Source organism: Acinonyx jubatus, chromosome B1 (assembly GCF_027475565.1).
Source record: "Acinonyx jubatus isolate Ajub_Pintada_27869175 chromosome B1, VMU_Ajub_asm_v1.0, whole genome shotgun sequence".
Taxonomy (NCBI): domain Eukaryota; kingdom Metazoa; phylum Chordata; class Mammalia; order Carnivora; family Felidae; genus Acinonyx; species Acinonyx jubatus.
Window position 1 is genome coordinate 30694907 of NC_069382.1, and position 26111 is coordinate 30721017.

The window sequence follows — 26111 nt, forward strand, 5'->3', positions numbered from 1 at the left end:
AGGCCATATTTCATTCTTTCTCATTGCCACGTAGTACTCCATTGTGTATATAAACCACAATTTCTTTATCCATTCATCAGTTGATGGACATTTAGGCTCTTTCCATAATTTGGCTATTGTTGAGAGTGCTGCTATAAACATTGGGGTACAAGTGTCCCTATGCATCAGCACTCCTGTATCCCTTGGGTAAATTCCTAGCAGTGCTATTGCTGGGTCATAGGGTAGGTCTATTTTTAATTTTTTGAGGAACCTCCACACTGATTTCCAGAGTGGCTGCACCAATTTGCATTCCCACCAACCGTGCAAGAGGGTTCCCGTTTCTCCACATCCTCTCCAGCATCTATAGTCTCCTGATTTGTTCATTTTGGCCACTCTGACTGGCATGAGGTGATATCTGAGTGTGGTTTTGATTTGTATTTCCCTGATGAGGAGCGACATTGAGCATCTTTTCATGTGCCTGTTGGCCAAGGTATGCAAGGGTTCTAAAAGCACCCCCACGGTCCTGTTGGCTCTGAGACATGTGTAGACTATCTCTGCATTGCTTTATCTGATTTCAAATCCGGGTAATTCCATTCAGGGTTTAATTTCTGAATCCTGCAAGATAATTTCAGAGGCCACACCTAAATTAGGATGTGACCCCAAATGCCATAGACCAGTTCAAGGTTATTTCAAGAACAACATTACAAGGATATCCTTTTGCTGGGGTGCCGTGGTTACTCTAAGACGGATGTGATAATGCTCACTGTCACTGGAGGAACTCACCGTCAGGAGGGAAAGCTGACCCTGCCTGGAAATCCTGTCTCTGCTAATTCTCTCACCGAAGTTGGAGGAGATTTGGGGAGCAGAACTGTAGGCAAGAGTTTCTTACAGTGGATTTTTTTCTAGCGATCTTCACTACCAGTTTTCGCATAATCATATGTCCTGTAAGAAATGTAGTTCATTCATATAAATAAATAAAAAGCCCCAGAAGTGCAATGAGCAAGTTTTGGTTCCATGGCTCTTAGTCATTGTGACTATAACTGAACACGCATCAACTTTCTGAAAGTCAGATTATGGGTCTCCAGACTTAAAAAGGCATTAGGCCAGAAATCACAGATAGAACATCCCAACTAGGGGTGCCTGCATGGCTCAGTTTGTTGAGCGTCCGACTTGATCTTGGCTCAGGTCATGACCCCAAGGTCGTGCGATCAAGTCCTGTGTCAGGCTTCACGCGGAGTGTGGTGCCTGCTTAAGATTCTCTCTCTCTCTCTCTCTCTCTCTCTCTCTGTGTGTTTCTTGTTCTCCCTCTGCCCTTCCCCTGTTGATGCACTCTCTCTCTCAAATTAAAAAAAAAAAAAAAAAAGAACATTCCAACTAAACTACTAATGAAGACCATAAAAATACAAAAGTGCCCAATAATTCTGTAAACCTATGAGCAACAGACACCTAAAACTATGGAGCCAAGTGCCTGAAGCCAGAATCTCGTAATAATCTTAGGTCTACTTTAGCCAGCTAGTATTGTTATATTAAATCATGTCTTATCATGTTCTGTATTTCTGGTGCTTGGACACCTGGGGCTTTACTGACCCTGGAAACACTTTCCCTTGCAGGACTAGACAATTCCTACCTTCTTAGATTCTCCTGGGAGGGCAACTTTCATATGCAAACCCATCAATCCAGAGCCCATACCCCCACCTACCTCTTTTTTGAAGCCCTTAAACTCGAAGCCACTATTCACCTGCCCTAATCACCCCAGAGCTAAGCATCAGACAACAAGGGACAGGCTCTGTGCCCCGCAGCCCACTAAAATGATCTGAACTAAGCCTGTTTTCCTTGCGTTACTTGTTCCTTCGCAGAAACCACAATAATGGCTCTTACCCATGTCTTCCCCTCGTCCCACTGCCTCTTGACTAACCCTGGTGATTCCCCTTGTAGCCCCGTGTACATGCTCTGTCGCCTGTTCTAGGGATCTGTGAGGATACAAATTTCTTCCTTCATGGGGCACCTGGGTGGCTCAGCTGGTTAAGTGTTGGACTTCAGCTCAAGTCATGATCTCACGATTCATGAGTTCGAGCCCCGCATGGGGCTCTCTGCTGTCAGCACGGAGTCCACCTCTGATCCTCTCTCCCTCTTTCTCTCTCTCTCTCTCTGCCCTTCCCCTCTCATGTTTTCTCCCTCTCCCCACCCCTCTCAAAAGGAAACAAAAATTTACAAAATCCTTTCTTCATGACAGTTATTTCCATATCTGTGTGTCTTACTTCACCTGATTAAAGCAAACCCCAGGGGCATTTTGAAACAATTGCCTACGCTAGCCTGCGAGAGGCCATATCTCTTTATTCAACAGAGATATCAACTTTTGGAAAGAGACTGCTCAAGAAAGGGCAGGCAAAGAGCAGTAAGAGAGACGCCATCTCAACCAGTGCTGGGCTGGTTGCTGATGCCAGGCTGCCTGGGGCAAAGTGTTCACAAGCCTAGGTCAAAGTGAAAAAAAAAAAAATAGGGAGGATACATTTAGCTTTTTGTAAAGTTCAATTTATGCATACTTTGCAATTCTAGAGTTCTTTGCCCTTCAATAGTTTTGGTGCCAAATTGTTCTTCATGTTGTGAGATGATACTGGAGAGTAGTGTTTTTGTTTGGTTTGTTTTAGTGTCCCTATTTTGGCAACATAAAAATTTGGCAACCCTTAGGCTGTTCCCCAAATTTATTTTTTGAAATTTAACTGGGGTGTGAAAGCCACAGTCTGCCACCGCAGCACCAGAAAATGGGAATTGGAAAAGCAGCTGGTGCTTGAATCAATTCTCAAACTATAAGCCTAATACAGAAGATTCAACTGGTGCACGTAGTCAGGGGCCAAAGACAGTTCACGCAGCCCCTCTGCCAAAAGCATGTCTTCTGACGGCATCTCACTGTAATTGAAGGTAAATACAAAAGAAAAAAAAAAAAAAAGAACACAGCAAGCTTACCAAAAATTATTACAGAACAAGAGACACAAGGTTGATCATGATGGGGAACATTCAAGAAACTATTTGGCATCTTCCACACAGGGTAGGAAAATATTGCTGAAACAGAAACAGACAGGAAACACTGCGGGATACGATCTATCACATTAAACCCTGGTTTTGACAGTATATCGAGAAACAGAAAATAGCAGCCGAGAGCTGGGCCTGGCACTCACAGTGAGGCCTGAGTGTTCTCCTGTTGAACGTGAACTTCACAGAGCATTAACATCAGACAAGGCCACTCAGTGACCATGACGGATCACGACAAAAACAGGACCCCTCCATAATCACGCCTGATAAAATATAAACGTTGTCTAAGTCAGAAAGTGCCCAAATCCCCCTATTCTAACTACTGTGAGTGCCTGCTTCTTCTTTACCAATCACGGCTCGGCCTCTGTCTAATCAATCTGTCCTTGTATAGGCAAGGTTTACTGACATAACAAATCATAGAATCGCCCTCCTTTTTGGCAGCCCCAGCCCAGAGGGAATCCTCACTTCCTTGGACCCTCCCCCAAATCACCCCCTGAAACCCACATCTCTTCCAAATACCTGTCTTACAGAGATGCCTGCCGGCTCTCCCCGGCTACAGCAAGTAATAAACCCAACAGGTATGTTCCTGGCAGTGGCTGACTGAAGGTCATTACCAGTACGCTCAAGTAGGAATTCAATGATTATTTAACAGGACAGAAAGTATCTCTCTCAAACAATAGTGAAGGTCAAGAAGCCTTCTCATTAAAATCAGAAATCAGGGGCTGCTGGGTGGCTCGGCTGGTTGAATGTCTGAATCTTGATTCTGGTTCAGGCCATGATCTCGTGGTTTCTGAGTTTGAGGCCCGCATCTGGCTCTGTGCTGACCACGAGCGGCCTGCTTGGGATTCCTTGTCTCCTGTCTCCCTCTCTCTTTGCCCTCCCCGCCCCCCCCAACCCAACCTGTTCACCCTCTCTCTCAAAATAAATAAATATTTTAAAAATAAATAAAATCAGAAATCAAACAGGAACTCTAATATTGCCACCATCATCCAACATTGCTCTAGAAGCTCTAACCAATGTAGTCAGACACAAAAGAGAAACAGTAAGTAAAGGCAGTGGAAAAAAGACTTGAAAGTAATATTAGATAATAAAACTGTTCCAAAAGAATCAATTGAAAAGTATTAGAACCAAGAGCAAGTTGAATAAGGCACTCTGTTATCAATCAATATAAAACTCAAGAGTCACTCAGAATGTAAACTATACAATATAGTTGCAGTTATATTCACAATAGCAACAAAGCGTCTGGGAATAAATGTAACGAAAAGTTTCAAAGAAAACAGAACAAAATACCTGAAAAAAATGGCAAGATCACACTATAAACTTTGGTAGAAAGGCTTACTATCCTAAAATTGAATATTTCTTATCGTTGGCTATATAACTTTCATATAATTCCGGTAAAAAATCGTATTAGGTTTCTGAAATTGAAAATATCTTGAATGGAAAATGCAGTTGACTGGTGGCAAAAATTTTTTTTTTTAAAGTAAAAATATTCAATTAAAAGCAACAGTAACTAAAGCAGTATTGAACCACTACATTAGTAAGGCAGATCAATGAAACCCCGGGAAGCCAAAACCCATATCCAGACACACATAAAAGGTTGAGTATATAACAAATAGAGAAACATCAATTATTCACTAACGCCATCAGGATAACAGGCTAACTATTTGGAAAATTAAGTAATACCTTATTTCAAGTTGTAGACAAAAATTAATGGCAAGATTTAAATATAAATAAGCACAGAATCCAAAAAGGTTTTAGAAGAGAATTACTAATAACCCGGAAAGGCAGGAACACATCAGAAAAGATGAACTGATTTAACTTCAAAATTTAAATTTGGATGTCAAAATATAAAGGCCATGAAAAACCACATGCAAACCAGGGGAAAAAAATTTGTAACAAGTTGGCCTTAAAGTGGATACATTCTAATGTAGAATTTTTATAGAATTTATTTAATTTCAATGTTTAAAATATGAATACTTTTAATAGGAAAATTGGCAAAAAAGCAGGATACCACTTGTCACCTATAAATTTGGGAAATGTGTATAAAAATAACACCCAGTGATGTCAGAAATGCTGACAAACAGTATTCTCCATTCATTTTCGGTGGGAGTTTAAAGACTGGAAAAAAATTATAGCAAAATATTATCAATAGTTCTTTCTAAATAATTAGATTATCAAGGATTTCTTTATTTTTTAAAAAAATTTGCTTATCCCTGTCATCCACAATAAACATAGCACTTTGTCATGTCATTTCTAAAAAAAAAAAACAAATTAAAATAAACAGTGAATCCAATTCATTTCTCAAATTTATTTTTTCCTAAATTCAGCTTATTAGTCACTGCCCTCCTCAACACATCCCTGCTGCTTCCAAATCAGTGGTTTGGAAAACAAGCTTATAACTTCATATATGTACATGCATGTGTGTGTGCATGCTGTATATACATATATGTGCATGTGTGTGTGTTGTGTATACATGTGTGTATGTGTGTGCATGTGTATATATGCATGTGTGTATGTGTGCCTGTGTATACACATGTGTAGGCATGTACATACATGTATGTGTATACATATATACATGTATGTGTATATATACACATGTGTATATATGTACGTGTCTGTGTATGGGTGTATACACATATGTATGTGTATACATGTTTGTGCATATGTGCATGTGTTCACATATATGTACACAAACATCTGTGCATGTGTGTGTTGTGTGTATGTATGCATATATATTGTGTATATGTGTATGCATGTGTGTATACATGTGTGTATGTATATACATGTGTATGGGTGTATGTATGTGTGTATATATGTATGTGTTCTGTGTATATATGTATATGTGTGCATATACCTGTATGTATGTGTGTTGTGTGTATGTGTATATGTCTTTATACATGTGTGTATGTATGTGTATACATGTGCGGGTATACATATGTATCTGTGTGCATGCATGTATGTTTATGTATGTTGCGTGTATATGTATTTGTGTGTGCATATATTTATGTGTGCGTGTATGTGTGTATGTGTGTATGTACATGTGTCTATATATGTATTATGTGGTGTGTATGTATGTGTGTGTATGTATGTGTATATATGTTTGTATGTGTGTATATATATGAATGTATGTGTGTATATATACATGTATGTGTGTATATTTGTATGTGTGTATATATGTATGTATGTGTATACATATCCATGTGTGTTTATATATGCATGTATGTATGTGTGTACGTCTGTGGTATGTATATACATATATGTGTGTATGCATAAATATACAAATGTATTCATTATATATATATACATATCCATACACACATACACACACACACACACAAAATACCAAATACATTGTGAATACACACACAGAAAAGAAATTTCCTTATATGAACAGGATCATGAAATAGAAAGATCAGACGTAGGCAGCACACAAAACACTTAACAATATTGACCTATCACAAATCTATTCTAAATGAATTTTTCAAAGCTCTCATAAAGCAACAGGATTCAGTTATGCGATTATCATTTTAAGAAATGAGGCCCTGGAACTTCTTTGCTGGACTTTAGTTGATCCAGCAGTTTTGAGAACAGTGGGGAATAATAAAACACCAAAAGCATAAGCAACAAAAGAAAAGACAGATAAATCGGGCTTCATTAAAATCAAAAATTTCTGTGCCTCAAAGGACACATATGAAGAAAGTAACAAAACCACCCACAGAATGGGAGAAAATATTTGCAAATTATATATCTGAAAAGGGGCAAATATCCAGAATATATAAAGAACTCCTAGCAGCGCCTGGCTGGCTCCGTTGGTACAGCGTGTGACCCTTGATCTTGGGGTTGCGAGTTCAAGCCCTACGTTGGGGGTAGAGATTACTTAAAGAGAATATATTTATTTTTTTTTCAACGTTTATTTATTTTTGGGACAGAGAGAGACAGAGCATGAACGGGGGAGGGGCAGAGACAGAGGGAGACACAGAATCGGAAACAGGCTCCAGACTCCGAGCCATCAGCCCAGAGCCCAACGCGGGGCTCGAACTCACGGACCGCGAGATCGTGACCTGGCTGAAGTCGGACGCTTAACCGACTGCGCCACCCAGGCGCCCCTAAAGAGAATATATTAAAAAAAAAAAAAAAAAAAAAGGAACTCCTACAACAAAAAGACAAACAACTCAATCTTTTAAAAGTGCCAAAGAATTTGAACAGACATTTTTCCAAAGAAGGTATGCAAATGAACAAGCACATGAAAAGCTGCTCAAGTTGTTAGTCATTAGAGGGAAATGCAAATCAAAACCACAATGAGATACCCCCTCACACCCACCAGGATGGCTAGAATTTAAAAAAAGGGTGGAGGGAAATAACCAGTGTTGTGGAGGATGTGCGGAACAAAATTGGAACCCTGGTACGTTGTTGCTGGGAATGTAAAGTGGTAGTAAAATTGTGGCAGGCAGTTTGGCAGCCCCTCAGAAAGCGGAACATAAAATTACCACATGATCTAGTAATTCCACTCGGAGGTATAGACCTAAAAGAACTAAAAACATATGTGTAAACAAAAACTTGTGGAAGAATGGCAAGAGCGGTATTATACGTAAAAGCCAAAAAGTGGAAGGGCGCCCGGTGGCTCAGTCAGTGGAGCATGCGACTCTTGATCTCGGGGTCGTGAGTTCAAGTCCCATGTCGGGCACAGAGCTTCCTTTAAAAAAAAAAATTATTCAAAAGCCAGAAAGTGGAAACCACCCAAATGTCTCTACACTGGTGTATGGACAAATGCGATACCCACCCAAACAACGGAATACTGATTGTTCAGTGACGAAAAGGAACCAGGGACTGACACACCACGGGCTAGATGAACCTCGAGAATGTGACACTAAGTGAAAAAAGCCAGACGCCAAAAGGCCACATGTTGTATGATTCCATGTATGCAAAATGTCCAGAACCGGCAATTCCATGGAGACCGAAAGTAGATTTGTGGTCGCTCTAGGCTGGGGTGAGAGGGTAATGACAAGTGACTGCTTAATGGATATGGGGTTTCCTTTCGGACCGAGAAAATGTTCTGGAATCAGACAGTGGCACAGTATCGTGAATGTACTAGAAGTCATTGAATTGTAGACTGAAACGGTTTAAATGAGAATTTTATGTTATATGAATTTTACCTCAATCTTGAAAAAAACAGGAAAGAAGGAAGGAAGGAAGGTTGGGAGGGATGGAGAGAGAGAGGAGGAGGGAGGGAGGGAGGAAGAAAGAAAGGCAGAAAGAAAGAGCAGAAGGAAGAACAAACAGCCAGGGACAGCGCAGCTTTCAGAACCTACAGTGGAAATGAGAGGGGAGCCTTGGAGATTAAGGCCCCGCCTGATGACAGCTCAGGTTAGGTGACTGGGCAAGCGGCAACAGGGACAGGACCGCAAGCTGGGCTTCCTGGCTCCTAGTTCCAAGGTCTTTCCACCAGAGAGCCGCCTGGAACTCAGAGACCAGGCAAGCTGTCTATGTATGTCTCAAAAAAAAAAAACCCAAGCCACCTTCAAAGCCAGGCGGTTGGTTCCCTTTCAAGGCACTATTTGTGTGCAGCTCGTGGCCTATGCCACCAGCCTTTGCCACAGGCTGCAGCCCACCGAACTCAAGTACCCATCAGCCCACCTGCCAATGCTTCTGTTGATGGTCCCCTCATTATTTGCTTGTGGTTCATGATTTACATCAAGTGGAAAAATCATCACGTTGCTCTAATCTTAGCAAAGCATGTCATTTTCACTGTCAGAGTTGGCCTGTGTCCCCATGATATTTGAAGACATTTCTTGTGTTTAAAAAAAAAAAAAAAATGATGGACGGGACAGCAGCAGTTTGGGACACATTCATGAAGCCAGATCAACAGTCCTTTTTATAAAGGGCCTGAAAGAGTACACTGAAACACAGAAAACAAGCAAAAAGGTAAGCGCTGAGAACTATTTTGTAATAATTCTTTGGAGATAAAATAAGTTAAAGAATAATTATAGAGAAAGCAATTCATGGAGCGCCCGGATGGCTCAGTCGGTTAAGCATCTGACTCTTGGTTTCTGCTCAGGTCATGATCTCACGGTTCGGGAGTTCAAGCCCCGCGTCAGGCTTCTCGCTGACAGTGTGGGGCCTGCTTGGGATTCTCTCTCTCCCTCTCTCTCTCTGCCCCTCCCTCCCTCTCTCAATAAATAAATAAATAAGTAAACAAACACTAAAACAACAACAAAAAAAACAAAGGCTATTTAGTCACATAGACCTGATTCAAACCCTGCCTCTGGCTTGGTTAGGTAGCTAGCTGCTTTGCAAGTTTCTTTCACCTTCAGGCATTTCTTTTGCAAATTAAGGGTAACTGTAGTGCCTCCTTAGTTACCTTAGGATTAATAAGATTGCGCACATCAAACATTTGGCACAGGGCCTACCCCATAGAACATATTAAGTGTAAAGGGATATGAAATATTTTGCCTGCAAAATTTAAACGCACCTTTAAGCTCACTCTCTCTTGCAGTGGAGTGAAATCACAGAATGGTGTGTTGCGAGAAGTATGGGACTGAGTCAGGAAACCTTGGTTCAGGTCCTAGGTCAAGCCCTTGGGATTGGTCAGTAAACATCACTAAATCTCAGTGTCCTTATTTACAGAAAAGGAAAATGCTCATATCAGAACGTGTTGAGGCAAGTGTTAAAATAATACGCATTCTACACATTCTAAAATATAAGATCTAGAAAGTAAATGTACATTCTGGAATTACGCAACGCTACCGAAATAACAAGGTTTTACTGGTACAGGACTGCGGTGGGACTGGGCAGTGACAGGTCTCCATCCTAATCCTGAAAACACCACCTGAATTCCGTGGGGTGAAGCACAATTTCTCTGGGCATCGCTTTCTCCACTGCTAGAACAAGGCGATTGCGCTAAGTCTCTCTCAAGCTCTGACATTCACTGGCAGTATACATTCAAATCCACGGTCAATTCTTTTAAATTTTTAAATGTTTATTTATTTTGAGAGACAGAGAGAGACAGGGCGCGAGTGGGGGAGGGGCAGAGAGAGAGAGGGAGACACAGAATCCAAAGCAGGCTCCAGGCTCCGAGCTGTCAGCACAGAGCCCAACATGGGGCTCGAACTCACCAACCTCGAGATCATAACCTGAACTGAAGTCAGAGGCTCAACCGACTGAGCCACCCAGGCGCCCCCCTCTCCATGATCAGTTCTGACGCTCCCTTCTTCTCAAGGAAGAAGAGAGGAACACTAGCACCAAAGGACCCACAAGAATAACTGGCCCATCTTTACCAAGGGTAGGAAAATGCCCAGCCCATTCCTGATTTCCATGGCCCGTGAGTTTGTGAACCATGCGACATTCAACCAGATGTTGTCACTGGAGGTTCGATGGCAGCAATTTCCCTCTCTACCCTTGAGCTACAAGGGAGACGTATGGTAGAGGCTGTTTAGCTGGTGGGAGTTTTCTTTTATTCAGGTCGTGGACCCCACACTGGACACACAATGAAAGGGAATATCAAATACATCATCTTCAATATAACCTTTCTTGCTTCCTTCCACAATTAATTCACTGCAGATCTATTAATTGAGCAACAAATTTTCAGTCATCAATGACTTATTAAAATTTAACTATAGGAATATTACTCAGCCTTAAAAAAATAAAGACATCCTGGCACGTGGTATAACTTGATTTAACCTTGAGGACATTAAGCTAAGTGAAAGAAGCCAGTCACAAGAAGACAAAACTGTATGATGCCACTTACACGAGGTATCTAGAGTCGCCTAATTGACAGAGACAGAAAGTAAAATGGAGGTTGTCAGGGGCTGGGGGCAGAAGGAATGGGGAGTTATTGTTTAATGGGTGCAGAGTTTCGGTTTTGCAAGATGAAAAGTTCTGTAGACTGGTTGCACAAAACATGAGTGTATTTATACTATTGAATTGTCTATTTAAAAATGATTAAGATAAATTTTATGTTATGTGTATTTCACCACTATTTGACTTTATTTTATTTTATTTTATTTTATTTTATTTTATTTTAAGTAGGCTCCACCCCCACATGTAGCCCAATGCAGGGCTTGAACTCATGACCCTGGAATCAAGACCTGAGCTGAGATCAAGAATCAGACACTTCATCAACTAAGCCACCCAAGCACACCCACAATTATTTTTTTAGTTTAACTAGTTACATGATTAGTTCAATAATCACTTGGCAACTCAAGGGCAACCAATAAGTGTGAATTCTCACCATATCCTTCTCCTCCCCAAGCAGTCCTCTCCCTTTAATGCCAGATGGGTCTTGGGCTTTTGGAATCCTGAACAAATATTCCTATTTGTGTTGCTCTTTTGACACAATGTGACCTCTAAAGTATCAATGAATGCCCTTGTTCTTGGCTTCCAGCCAAATCTTTACCATATATTTGGCTACCTATATGTTCATTTCATTGAACGGGCTAGTCTATTACCAAACAATATCTCTGAGGACAACTTATGTATCAGTCATTCACATAACAGATGGAAGCGTTCATCATTGGGATTTCTCTCTAAGATAAACACAAGGAAGGGATTTTTGAATGAGAGAAAAGAGAGCAAAGGAGAAGAGTGATTTCAGAACCCGTTGGTTGGAGGAAGAAAGATCTAGAATGGGCGTCACCATCAGAATGGGGGAACAACGCATTGAACAATAAGAGGGCAGCAAAAAACAAAAACAAAAACAAAAAAAAACAATAAGAGGGCAGCAGAGGGGCACCCAGGGCTTGAAGCTAATCAACCTGGGGAGAGGAGACAGAGGGACACCCAATGAAAGGGAATATCAGAAACATTTCATAGATGGGAATTTTGTCAAGTTCAGCAGCACTCTTACATAGTTCACACAGTGGCATCTGCCCTGGAGAAATGGAGAATCATTCCCCAGCCACTCTAGTCCACATGGGTTTGCTGCAGAAAGAAGGGCCTGGGAGCTCCTTTGGAAGGGAGGCTCACCATCCAGCAGCCTTGGTTAAACTGTGTCTGAGGTGGAATAGAGGGGATTCTTAAGAGGAAGGGAGGAGACTGAGGGAACCCTGGGCACTGGCGAGGAGGAATTAGACCAATACTGCCCTTCTCTCTCTTCCAAGAGGCTCAGAGTCCTTCATAGGTGCTAATCAATTTAACCTCATTGGAGCCCAACGTGGACCTCCCCAAGGACACAAAGGAAAAGAGAGTAAAGAGGTAGCTTTCCTCACTCGTATTCACTACACAGGCTCCTATCCTTCACCAAGACCTAACATCCCAACCAAAGCCACACCCATTTTTTTCTGGGGCTTACCTGCTAACACCTCTAAATGCAAACACAGACACTCATCTCCTACAAGCCACATGGCATCTGGGCGAGGGCCGTCTGTTCCCTCATTTCCCAAAACCTTGCTAGGGGAACAACAGTCCCCCTAGTGTGACAGGTGGGCAAAGCCACTTCTAACCAACCATACATTAACAATACCTTATAAATGCAGATTCAGGGGAGGAGGGTGGATGCAAGTCAGGGGCCCCAGGGTCCACTCACTCTCCTCCTCTCTGTGTGCCAGGGCTTCAGACAGGAATGCACTGAGATGCTGGCCGTCACGTTGCTCATTAGCTGAACATTAAGTGATGACTACTCGAGTCAATCAAAATCATGGGCCCAACAGTGCTTTTAAAATCACCATTATTACACACACACACACACACACACACACACACACCTTTTCTCTCTTATATAGACATGAAATATTCAACCACTATTAGTACTGATCCTGGTAAGTGCTCTTAATCATGAGTGAAAATAATCCCTTATGTGATAAGGAAAGACTGACTGAAAATTCAGGAGAAGCTGCACACACACAAAAAAAAAAACAAAAAAAACCAAAAAACAGCAACAAGCCAGAATCACCCTCTGTTGCTAAAAACTGGGCAACTAAAGCAAATGTGGGTTTGCAGAGGCCAAAAGTGGCTGGGGTCTTGATTGGGTATGTCCTTCGAATCTCCTCTTCCATGCACACTAGGTTTACAATTTTGAATTTTTACTAAAGTCAGGAAGTGTTTGGTGCACTTGGGTGGCTCAGTCGGTTAAGTGTCCAACTTCGGCTCAGGTCATGATCTCGCCGTTCACAAGTTCGAGCCCCGCTTCGGGCTCTGTGCTGACAGCTCAGAGCCTAGAGCCTGCTTCAGATTCTGTGTCTCCCTCTCTCTGTGCTACACACACACACACACACACACACACACACACACACACACACGCTTGTGCTCTCTCTCTCTCTCTCTCTCTCTCTTAAAAACAAATAAAATCAACATCAAATCAGGGAGTGTTCAAACAAGAAGCTCATAATCAAACATCTAGGGTTCTAAATGGACAAGAAAAGAGATGTGTTATTCAACCCAGTGAAACTTTGCCTTTCAAACGTGAGTTTTAATTCACTGCCATCATTATAAGGATGGCCATTCTCAACCTCTGCCCCCTAATCAGCCATTTTTTTTAAATAATCCCTCCCTTATCTCAAGGCATTTTTCTGCTCCCTTTAGAACATTAGAATTACCAGCACAACTTGTTGAAGATAAGAATACTCACACAACCATGTTTTATGCATTATGATCATGGTTTGGCTCTCATCCAATGTATTCACATGGAAAAGAATTTCACACTCACTCACCTTTCAGCATAACTTACATTATTCGAAACTTTTGCTTCAGTTGTCTGATCACTGGGATTCAAGTGAGTTATTTGGATTAAGTGCTTCAGGTTGACTCATAGTGAAATATGGATATCAGAGGACAGAGCCGAGGGAGGAGGACTCAAGTAATTAATTGCCCCACCTTTTGAAAATGACAGTAAATGGCTTATCTTTCCTAGAACTGGTACAATAAATGTCAAAAGCTGCAAAATTCTGTGCTAGGTCAGGAAACGTTCTGGCATTATCTCCAACTCTTAATTGTTCTCCATGCGTTCACCGTCAGCACACAACCTGCATATCAAGTAAATGCTTGTGGAATTGCTCAGTGAATATGCATAGACCACTCCCAATGACTCTGAAAGCCCCTTAAGAAGAAATCACCTTGAACTTTTTATAGCTAACATTCTCCCTGCCCCAAAAGGCAAGGCACACAATAGGTATTCAATAATCAATCACTGACTGATTTCTCATCTTCACCAGTGGGCATGGGAGAGAAACAAAAAACAAGTGTTGAAACATTTCACACTGGAATTTATCGCTTGAGAAATTAAGGATGTGGGGGGAAAATGCACAAGTGTGAAGGTCACCCTGATAAAGAAAAAATGTGGTGCGAGGAGACTACAGTACTTAAAATGCACACTGTTCATAATTGCCAGAGATAACGAATATTTTCTATATTTTGCCAAATTGGTCTTCTTTGTTTCTCCATTAACACGTATAGGGGGTCTAATGCATCTTTGGCAATCTATTCAAACTGTTGAGGGATTTTTTTTTCCCTTTTCTTTTCTTTTCACCCTTTGAACATAATCCACTAAGTCTCCATCCCCAAAGCACCTCCCAAATAGCGGCGGGGGTGGGGGATGCGCTCTGGGAAGCCCTTGCTGAGATACTTAGCGGAACTTTGTTCTCCACATGGGCTATTTACGAGCGTCTCGGTTTCCTTGGGTGACTCCACAACCTCCCCCTTTTCACGCGGCGAGCAGGAGTCAGGGCGGTGAGATCCTCCCAGGCGGAGCGCGGAGGCGCTGACCATGGTCCTGGCCTCCGAGCTCAGGACTGGAGCACCGAGGGCGCCGGAGAAGAGACGGTGCGAGAGCGAGCAGGGCGAGGCGGGGAGAGGCTGTCGAAGCCCCCGCCCCTCCCGAACCCCGGGGAGCTTTCGGGCCTGCACGCGAACCCTCCACTGCACGCTCCGAGATGCATCAAAAAAGGGTGGGGCACCCAGCCACAACTGCAATCGGAAGCCGCCCGGAAGGATTTAAGAAGAATGGAATCGGTTCATGCCTCCCTCCCCCCACTACCATGCGCCCCCCAACCCGGGATCGGTTCATATTTTACCCCCGCCCCCCCACCTCCGAGGCCGAGGGAGGCGCGGGCAGCCTTTGTGGGCGCACAGCCGCCCACGGCCGAGCCCGAGCCTCTGGGCACCCTGCACCGAGAAGGGGCAAGTAGGGCGGGGTGCATGTACAGATTCAAGGATGCAATATTCCTGCGAGGCAGGACGGTGGGCACGCTGGGATGCCCGGTTCTCCACCGAGCTGGAAAGGGGGCGAAGGAGGGGCGATCCCCGCGTCTGATCCTGAGTCTCAAACACCCCCCACCCCCCATACCAACCTGGTCGTAGATGTTCTGCAGGGCTTCCTTGCCCGAGGCCCGCCGGATCTCCACCTTCCGGCTCGATTCAACAGATGGCTCCCCGCCGGCGCGCCGGCCCTGCCGGGAGTACGGCGGCTGCGGGTCCGGGCCCAAGTGGGCGACGTCCCGCTGCTGAGCCACCACCTGCCCCGAGCCCCGGCCCACGGACAACGAGTCGAAATCGATGGTCTTGTTCTCGGAGGACCCTTCCACCGGGCAGAACATGCCACAGAATTTCTGCCGGGGCTTAGGGCTGCCTGAGCCCAGGTTTTTAAAAAAGGCAGGGACTTCTTCGTCCTCTGCCGCCTTCCCGGATTGCTTCCTCTCGGCCATGGCGCGGGAGCTCGGGGAGGGTCCGCTCTGTCCGTCCGTCCGTCTGCCGGTCCCTAAGTCGGCCTCTCTCTGTGCACAAACCCCCTGGCTGCTGCCGCGGCTGCCGCTCTCTGCCTGCCGCAAGGTGTACAGAAAGGAAGGAGGGCTGGCGAGCGAGCGAGCGACCCACCCCTCCCGGTCCCTCCCTCTGACCCCGCTTTCTCCCCTCCCTGCCCACGCCCCCCGCCGCAGCTCCGGCTCCAGCGACCAGCAAAGTTGGGTCTGGGAGGGCGGCCGCTGCGGCAGCGGGAGCGGAGAGGCTGCCAGTTCCCGGCAGCGGCGGGAGGAGGGAGGCGCGGGCGGGGCGGGGGCGGGGCGCGGCGCGGCGCAGGGGAGGGGAGGGGAGCCGAGCTCCGGGTAGTGAGGGGAAGGCCCCGCCGCCTAGAGCCCCGCGCTCCGGAAGTGAAGCGGCCAGACCACCCGCTAATGGATGCGGAGCGGAGGGTCGGCTGACCGATCTCTGCGCCAGGGTAAGTATGGGGCAGGGCACGCAGGGGCGAAGGCCGGGGGCGCGGCCTCTGGACTCCACGCCCGTCGCCCCCACCTGCCTGGCCCAGGACCCTCTCCCCCACCGCATTGCAGAGGTGGGCCAGGTGCGAGGGCCCACCCGAGGGAGGACCCCCACCCCTCAGCGAGGGTGTGAGCTAATGGATGGGGCAACAGGGACCAACCGGCTGACGCCTGGACACCCAGGAGGAGGGAAAGGGGCAGCACTGACGATGGGGAAGGGATGGCGCAGACCGTTTGGAGAGGTGGAGGCCTTACGAGGCAGGGGGCACCAAACCTTGTTCACCCACGGGCCTTGTGGTGGGCTGCTGTGGGCAGAGATTGAAACGAGAAGGTTCTCGCTGCGCCCACAGTGGTGGGGGGGCGCTAGCGGGCGGGGAGAAATGCAGAGGGGCGTAGCAAAGGAGAGGGGGGAATAAAGACTTAGGTGTGTGGTCTGGGACTGTAACAAAAAGTGCATTCTGCAAATTCGGGCACCGAACGGCGACTTGAAGTAAGAAAGGGTAGAGACCTGCTATATTGCCCGGAGGTGTCACGTCTCTTAACTGCGCCACTGCGCCAAGACCAAGACCAGAAGAGTCTTGATTTGGTATTGTCTGCCCCGCCTTCCGCGCCAAAAAAAAAAGGGGGGGGGAGCCAGGATTGAATCCCACTCCCCCAAATCCCCAGCCCTTCTGGGCGCCCTGCACGCCCCACCTAGATCCCCCGCCCTCGTTGCGCACTGCGCCACAGCCGCGGGGTTTCCCGGGTTGCCAGACGCCAAGTGCCTGGGACGTAAATTGCGCGCGCGCGAATTCAGTGGTGGAGTAGGAGATGGGGTCCTGTCTGTGGTCATGGCTTGAGTTGTGAGACGCCCCACCGGGAAAGGGTGTGTGGGACTTGGTATGTATGTGAGGCTAAACCATCCACAGCTACTGGGTTGGTGGGCAGATAAGGGGCATTTTGATTTATGCCGGTAACACGGTCTCTGAGAGTCTTTTATTGCTTATTTCTGTCCCCACGTCCCTTCCACGTACCAATCCCTGCCCCTGGTCGATTACAGCCCCGCCCTCTCTTTCCACAGTGGCAAAATCCTGCAGAAATGATGCCCAACCCTTGGCGGCTGGAGACGGAAATCTGGGCATGCTCAATAACTAGGGTGGGTTTGGGCTAGGAGAAGCTGTTTCTACCACAAGACTATCGCTCAGAGCAGGGTGACCAAGGCTGTATCCTCATCATCAGCCCTTGTCCCTGGCAGGCTTCAGTACGGATACCCTCCCCCCAAATCGTGAGGGATACTTTGGTGAATGGAGTTAAATTTGGAGGGCAATCAATCACAGTTTGAAGATGAGCCCATTTTGGCAGGTGGGAAGGTGGCCCCAGCTGAGAACTGGAGACTGAGGGAGGAGAGGAATGTCTGGGGGGGGGGGGGGTAGCTGAGGGAACCAGAGGCGGGCCTTTGGACTTTGCATCAGATGTGCTTCGCATTTGAATGAACTGCTTCCACAAGAATGACATCATTGCCTACCCAGGGCAGACCCATGACTCGTGACCGATTTCCGGAGCAGGAACCAGACTTAGAGAGATTGGGGCGCTTTGACCAAGGTCACTATCTAAATGAGCCAAGAATTACAGCAGAAAAGCTGATTCCTTTTCCAACTTATCCCATCTTTACTTGAGAAAATGCAAGAGTTTTACATTTTTCTCATGTCCGATTATTTCCATTGCAGGTAAAGATTGCCTTTGGAAGAAGAAGCCACCCAAAGGTAGCCTAACCTCAGCATGACCTCTATTATGTAGACCTTGGGATGTGTCTTCCTGCCTTTTTACATCTCATGTTTCCTCTCAACATTAAAACAGGAGGAAGGTTACCCCCATATCTTAGAAGGGAAGGGGTGGCACGGAGAAACCCCTGGGCTCCGATCCCTGGGGCTGCTGGCTGAGAGCGGAATCCAGGGTTTGTGCTCCTGCCCCTTTGGCACCTTCCAGAAGGTCTTAGAAAACGTGCCTGCAGCAGGAGCAGTTGACATTAAAGCTGTAGGCTGGCATCTGTGGCATATGGACCCCGTTTGGACTGAGGGGGATTCTTCAGGCCGACAGAAGCATATTCGTAGCCCATTAACACACACTCCACGGCAGTAACTGGGAGAGAGCAGGAACTCTTTCGTTTTTACGTCACCCGGTGTCCACCACTCTCCACAGATGTGCTTCCTCTCTTACCTTGTACTCAAATGACTTTCAGGCGTAAATGCTAGGAAGCATTTTTAACATTCACAGAAAAAGAAACACCTCGTTGTGCATTTGCGAGGCCTGCCCAGACCTAACGAAAGAGAATGGATTCATAATTCCAAGCTTAACTTATTTGGTCCTGAGATTTTGTTTTGTTTTGTTTTGTTTTAGACTGCTGGACCTAAATTGGTATACCTATATTATTATGTTATGTTAAAGTGTAGTACTTGTTATATTGTTACACCTATATTAAATTGGCTTTTAATGTTTGAGTGATTTCTAGCTTGATTTTAAATAATTGGATGTTAAATCAAAGGAATGCACCAACTCAATATGGTTTGGTAGATTTAATTAAATTGTAAAGGAGTGTTATGTTTTTAAATCATTTTAACGGCCCTCATCACTGGATATTATCAAGCCATAAATAAATACTATTATTATTTATGTGTAACAGGGGAGCTTGGCTTGGCTGGAGCTAAGAAAGACCCAAACACATCCATTGCGTGGAGCTGGGTGACATCTTCCTTTTCTGGAAGCTGAATAAATAAGCTGGTGACTCTCACAGGACAGTTGGAGCGCCTGAACAGGTATCTGTTCACATCTGATTTCATTTTTCACATGGGGAAAATCTTGAGTCCTGTCCATCCATAACCGGGGCTCAGACGTTAATTGGCATGACTGATGAGCGGAAGGTGGGGGAGCCAGACGTGGGAGGGTCCCCAAGAGAACTCTAAGCAAAGAAGAGGTCTGACAGAGTGGGACACGTGCAAATCCAACGTGGGACGGAACCCCTGGTCTCCCCCCACTTCTGTCCTGAACCAAAGCGCAGTGCTTCCTGGGAAAGAGAGGGCTGTGTGGTAAAACTGACCATTGTTTCACTAGGAGTCCAAGCCTGCTGTGACACTTCTCTCCGGGAGTTCTGGGTGCCAGAGTGGAGGCCTTACCCCGCTAGCTAGCAAAAGGAGAGGTGAGGAGAGGCAGCAGAAACTGGGGGAGTCACAAAAGCAGCTCTTGCAGGTGCCTCGGGCAGTCGGAGAAGGGTCAGTGCCACCGTGTGGCTGCCAGCGTCGGGGAGAGCATCAGCGGCCACCGGACTGCAGAGCCACAGGCAGTGATGCTGTCCTAGCTGAGTTCTTGCCCCTGGGCAAGTAAGGGTGATTGGTCCAGAAGACTTTGGGGCCGCTGTTGGAGTGGCCTGGGACCCATTCCCTGGTGGGGTGCAAGTTCAGGAGCTGAGCCAGGATATTCTGAGTCCTGATAGGCAGTGCCTGTCCACACCAGAAACTAATCGGTACCCACAGAGTTGGAGCAAATACTCGGACGATGGCACTGGCACTGTTAGAGGACTGGTGCAGGATAATGAGCGTGGATGATCAGAAATCGCTGATGGTTCTGGGGATACCAGTGGACTGTGATGAGGCTGAGATTCAAGGGGTTCTCCAGGAGACTTTAAAGTCTCTGGGCAGGTATAGGCTGCTCGGCAAAATATTCAGGAAGCAGGACAATGCCAATGCTGTCTTACTAGAGCTTACGGAGGATACTGATGTCTCGGTGATCCCCAGTGAGGTTCAGGGAAAGGGGGGTGTCTGGAAAGTGATCTTTAAGACCCCTAACCAGGACACTGAATTTCTGGAACGACTGAACCTCTTTCTGGAAAAAGAGGGGCAGACAGTCTCCGGTATGTTCCGAGCCCTCGGGCACGAGGGGTTGTCTCCAGCCACGGTGCCCTGCGTGTCCCCAGAGTTACTGGCTCACGTGTTGGGACAGGCGATAGCTCATGCCCCTCAGCCCCTGCTACCCATGAGATACCGGAAGCTGAGAGTATTCTCGGGGAGCGCCGTGCCCGCCCCAGAGGAAGAGCCCTTTGAAATCTGGTTGGAACAGGCCACTGAGATCGTCAAAGAGTGGCCGGTAGCAGAGGCAGAAAAGAAAAGGTGGTTGATGGAAAGCCTGCGTGGCCCTGCCCTGGACCTCATGCATATAGTGCAGGCAGACAATGCAGCCATAAGCGTGGAAGAGTGTTTGGAGGCGTTTAAGCAAGTGTTTGGAAGCCTGGAGAGCCGCAGGACCTCCCAGGTGAAATACCTGAAGACGTATCAGGAGGAGGGGGAAAAGGTCTCCGCCTACGTGTTGCGGCTAGAAACCCTGCTCCGGCGCGCCGTGGAGAAACGCGCCATCCCCAGGAATATCGCAGATCAGGTCCGCCTGGAGCAGGTCATGGCCGGGGCCAGCCTCAGCGAAGTCCTTTGGTGCAGGCTGAGAGAACTGAAAGATCAAGGGCCGCCTCCCAGCTTCCTGGAGTTAATAAAGGTAATCCGGGAGGAAGAGGAGGAAGAGGCCTCTTTTGAAAACGAGAATATTGAAGAGCCAGATGAAGGGGATGGCTATGGCCCCTGGGATAACGAGGCAGAGGACTAAAAACCATCTCAGGGCGGGACCCACAGCCAGTGCGCCCCGGGGAGGTTTGCTGTACCCCGCTGAGACCACGTGGCTATTTTTGTCCGAGGCCTGGGCGCCAGGTCTTGATTCTTCTTTCTAAGAAAAAATACCAGAGAGTTTCTTGGGCCCTACGTAGATTATTAATAAAGGACGAAGTTCCAAGTAAGGAATAGGAAGCCTGAAGGAACCCGCGACATTTCCCGTTTCCCAAATAGACCAAAGTCGTGCACCCATACAGCGGAAGAAAGAAGTGATGCAGGAAAAGAACACCTTTTGTAATCTGTTTAACCTCTAACCCCTTTGACTCCTCGGCTATGTTCTTTCCTCAAATCAGCACATCCCCTCTGAGTAGCCAGCGGTGTGAGGCACTCTTCACGGAGGTGAGAATCGTAACCCCACAAGCCTGGGCCATGCTCTCGGAGCGAGCTCACCGGCTCACCGAGGACATGGCCTCGGCATGTGAGACGCTAGATAATCCCGGGTGTCAGTCACGACACCTGTGGAAGTGCCACTACCAAATGAATACGGCCACCCCCACTGCTATGTGTCTTTCTTTCTTCGCTCGGGAAGCACTCCTCCACTTCTCTGCTGCGTGTCGGATGGCCGATTCCAGGCACTGTGTTAGGCCCTCGAGACACAGACGACTCAGCCCAATCCCTGCCTTCAAGAGAGAGAGCTATGGTGTGAGAGAAGCACCTTCGAGAAAGGGCAAACGCTACAGGAAGGCTGCCTGCGAGGGAGGGTGTGCAGGCCGCATTTGGATTCAGCGAGCAGACCATTCTGGTTAGAAAAGATTTTTAGGGGCGACCAAAGGGAAAGAAGAGAGGAAAGGAGCCTGTATTTATTGAGGGTCTACTATGTGCCAGCTGGTTTACACACATCTCATTTAACGTGCCCGGGAACCCCAATACGGTATAATTTTGCTCTTTCTGAAAGAGAAAGAAAATGAAGCTCAGATGAGTCGAGTGGGGTTCTCGGGATCGAAACGCTAAGCAGTGGCAGAGCCGAGCCACAAGTCTGGAACTCTCTGCCTCTTGCTAACCCTCTGTCCGCTGTGATGGTGGCTTTCAAATTGTGCTCTACGGTTCTGCAGAGATTTTTCAGCCTGTCCACCTTTAACATGTACTTTAAACTCTCCCGAGCTCTACTAGAAAACAGGTAGACTCAAGTGTGTTGATACCCAAATGTTCACACACTGGCACCCAGCCACAGGCTCACTTCTGTTTCCAGATGGACTCATTTTGTGCAGACCATGGAAGTAAGGTCCCCTTGTGACATCTGAGCACATAGCTGGACTTCTCGTAAGCGTTCATAGATTAAGGAAGTGATGGCATCTCACAGGTGTTTAAGTCACGTCCATGCATGTCCAGTGACGTAGTGTGCCCCAGTAGAGCATAAATGAGCACCATTCCGTTAAATGCTAGTTGATCTCGGGGCGCCTGGATGGCTCAGTCGGTTGGGCGTCCGACTTCGGCTCAGGTCACGATCTCGCGGTCCGTGAGTTCGAGCCCCGCGTCGGGCTCTGTGCTGACAGCTCAGAGCCTGGAGCCTGTTTTGGATTCTGTGTCTCCCTCTCTTTGACCCTCCCCGTTCATGCTCTGTCTCTGTCAGTCTCAAAAATAAATAAACATTAAAAAAAAAAATGCTAGTTGATCTCTAGCGTCACGATAGTTTTTTGTATACAAAGAACAATTGCTCACCTTCTCTGAACATCAGTTTCCTCATCAGGAAAATGGGAAAATAATAGAATAGGGTTGTCGTTAGGCTCAGATGACATAATGCCTTTGAATCACTTAGCATGATGTCTGGAACACAGAAAGCCTTTAATGCGTTAAGACCCATGATTTTCATGATACTTCCTGTCTGTTCATTGCATGCTGTCTTTATTCTAAGAGTTGTGCCGTAACAAGTAAGTACGGAATCTGTCAGTCAGTTGTGACAACATTGCATTAGGAACCATTTTAGCTACGTTTGAGTGCTTGTTGTCTGTTATCTTTGTGATAAGTATTCCAGCCATTGTTAAAGACTATTGTTAGTGATTTGACTTTGAAACAATAAATTATTCTTTCTGATTTGTGGCTAACTTTAACTGAAGAATATCCTGAGATTGTAAGAAAAGCATTTTTTTTAAAGTTACCATTGGTGATCATTTTGTCCTAAGTTATAATTTTTTTTAATACTGCTCACCAAAGTGATAACATTTGTCATCCAGTACACCCTGATTTCATGGTTTCTTGTAGTCATAAAAATCGCCTCATTGTTCTCAATTATTGACAATATACAAAGTAAAATGTTATAAATGTGAGGTTATAAAATAAATACATGCTAATAAAATTCTGAGGTTTTTTTGTTTCCTGTATTATGATTCTGTGTTAGCTATGACTTGAAGAAGGAGTTTCGTTAGTTAAAAAAAATATATGATAGGTAAGGTTAGAAAATCAAACCAACGCCAAAAGGTCTTGAACCCTTCTAGATAGGAAAACCTGAGAGCAGAGTGCTGGGATAAGAATACTTCAGCTTTGTCTCCAGGGATGAGAGAGAGCCCAGTCTACCCATCATCAATTTCCCTTTTAAAATACATAGAAACAACAGATGGAGGCCAGTCCCCTCGGAGACCTCCAACTCATTTGCTCAGGCAAGTAACTCCACAGAAGAACAAAACGACCTAGTGGGGAAATGTTGCGTGTCTGGGATGTAGCCAGTTTCCAGCTTGTAGGTGTGTAGGAGGAAAATTCCTCTTGCCATTGACTTTCTTGGAATTGTTTCTTTTCCTCTTTTCTACAGTGCAATGGGGAGGATTCCTCATTGGGCTGTACGCAGTGCAGATCGGCCTATTACACGATGAGTGTCCTGAGGGGTGTCCGACACCCTCTCCCCATCACCAGAGCAAAAACCTCTTAAAAAATTGGTCTTGCCTTATACTTACTATGTCTGTCTCCAGTTCTGACCCTTGGAGACTGAAGCCTCCAAGATTACATAGTCCCCTGCTGAAGGTAACTTTTCACCAGGGCCATTGGCTTCCTCAAGGCCTTAGTATTATCTGACATCCCCATCTATACCAGCCAGTCCTGCCAAGCCTTTCATGCTGTTGTCATCCACTGTCTACCCAGATGCTACCCCAGATGATTTTCGGTGCCCTTCCTGTCCATGCTCCCAGTGCTGATCATTAAAGTCTTCCACCATGCCTTCTTGATCCTCCATGATGTCCTAGACGAACTAGCCTGTATCATCGGAGTCCTTGCAAAATACCTCAGCACCATATTCGTTAATTGGATTCTGGTCTTCCTGGTAGCCTGCTGTCCTCAAGTCTCTTGAGTGGAAGCTGCTCAGTCTCCCATCTCAGGAAAGATTGGAGATTGCTAGTGGCATTTAGTTCACCATCATCACCTCCTCACCTGCAAACGCTTTCCTGGCCTAAGCTGACCCCCTCTCACCTCCCCGTGGGGCAGTCCTGACAAGCCTGGACAAAGTGTTGGCAAAGCAACACTGCGAGGAGCCTATTGAGGATGGCACCTGGCCAGATGTTATCTATAGTAACAAAAAGTAGGAAGGAAAAGATAATGACTATAAGCCATTATCTAAGGGAGTCTTACAAGTCGAGCCTGGAAAAGCAAAGATGGTTGGAAGCCAGAGTTTGAAAGAGTGGAACCTGAAATGAAGCATAGAGGTGAAGGAAGAGTGTCTGAGACAGAATTGTCAAATGCACTCAGAATTCGTGCTTTGTTGACCACCAGCATAATCTTTGCACGGTCTAAAGATTCATGATCAGAGCAGAAGACCTCTCCCTCATCCCTTTTCTTTCAGGGTGGGCCAAGGGCTCCTTGAGCTTGCTCAGAGAAGACTTATACTCATTGAGAACTCCTCTCGGGGTGCAAGATGGTGTCCATAGATGGGCTTCTCAGAAGCTAGCCTCCCCACTGTAGCAGGCTCTGGAGCTGTCCCTGGTCCTGACCTGCATTACACAACCTGCTGTGCCCGAGTGGTCCTTGACATTGCGGATGAACATAAAAACTAGAGTAACTCCAGAAGTGGATGCCAAAATCAATTCAATCGTAAGAAAAAATGGTGTAGGATTTCAATCTATTTTTCAAGACACCAGCTGGAGCTGCCCGTTAATTGTCTGGGGTGCTTTAAGCAGCAGCTGAGACTTTGTCCCCATCTGCCCCACCCCCACCCACTCTTGAAGGGAAAGGTTACCAAAAGGAGGCACAACCCAGATGATGTGGTGGTGCTGAGGCTAAGAGCCTAGGAGAAAGTCCCCAGAGAATGCGGGGAAGGCTCACTTCCATCCCATCTTGTCCCAGACCTGCCCCTGCTCTGCACAGCCTAAAGGCAGTCTCATTGAAGGCCTTCCCTGGATTCTTGGTACAACAGTTTTCCCAACTAACTCAGTTACTAACAGAGCTTTCTTGAAATAATAAGCACTCATCACAAAAGCAAATTTCTAGGATGCCTGGGTGGCTCAGTCAGTTGAGCGTCCAACTTCAGCTCAGGTCATGATGTCACCATTCACAAGTTTGAGCCCCGCGTCGGGCTCTGTGCTGACAGCTCAGCCTGCTTCAGATTCTGGGCCTCCCTTTCTCTCTGCCCCTCCTCCACTCACACTCTGTCTCTCAAAAATGAATAAACATTAACAAATTTTCAAAAATAAACTTCCTTTTTTCCAGCTTTATTGTGGTATAATTTTCAAGTACAAATTGTGTATATTTAAGGAGTGAAATGTGATGTTTTGATGTATCTATAAATTGTGAAATGATCTCCACAATCAAACTAATTAACACAGTCATCACCTCACGTGATTACCATGTGTGTGCTTGAGCAGGCACGTGAGAACACTTAAGATCTATTCTCTTAGCAAATGTCAGGTACACAGTATAGTGTCATAATGTTGCACATGAGATGTATAGTCATCACGCTGCACATGAGATCTCCAGAACTTACGCATCCTATATAAGTGCAAGTTTGTACCCTTTGACCAACGTGTTCCCATTTCTCTCGCCGCCCAGCCCCTGGTAACAGCCATTCTACTCTCTGCTTTCATGAGTTCTACTTTCGTAGACCCCGTATGTAAGTGAGATAATGAAGTATTTGTCTTTCTATATCTGGCTGATTTCATTTAGCATAATGTCCTCCAGGCTCACAAATGGCAGGATTTGCTTCTACAAAAGTAAACTCTATACTATAAGTTAACAAAAGCAAAGTAGTGGAAACCAGGTGGGGGAATAAAGACCATTGAGTTCTGCTAACTAGCCGTCACATTGCATTCCCTGGTGAAAT

At 46.0% G+C, this 26111-nt stretch overlaps 2 protein-coding genes across 2 annotated transcripts in view; one reads left to right on the forward strand and one right to left on the reverse strand.

The window, feature by feature from the left end:
- Positions 1 to 15741, reverse strand: part of DPYSL2 (dihydropyrimidinase like 2) — a 131588-nt gene extending 115847 nt beyond the window's left edge. Inside the window, exon 1 of the mRNA XM_015062663.3 lies at positions 15288 to 15741. Within this exon, the coding sequence (XP_014918149.2) occupies positions 15288 to 15641 (354 nt within the window). The 5' untranslated portion in view covers positions 15642 to 15741. The remainder of the gene's footprint in view (positions 1 to 15287) is intronic.
- A 263-nt stretch (positions 15742 to 16004) lies between these two features.
- PNMA2 (PNMA family member 2) lies at positions 16005 to 22417 on the forward strand. Its single transcript, XM_015062661.3, has 4 exons — positions 16005 to 16150; positions 17897 to 17932; positions 18850 to 18982; positions 19278 to 22417. The coding sequence occupies exon 4, from the start codon at positions 19719 to 19721 to the stop codon at positions 20811 to 20813; it is 1095 nt and encodes a 364-aa protein (XP_014918147.1). The 5' UTR covers positions 16005 to 16150; positions 17897 to 17932; positions 18850 to 18982; positions 19278 to 19718; the 3' UTR covers positions 20814 to 22417.
- Positions 22418 to 26111: the final 3694 nt, after the last annotated feature.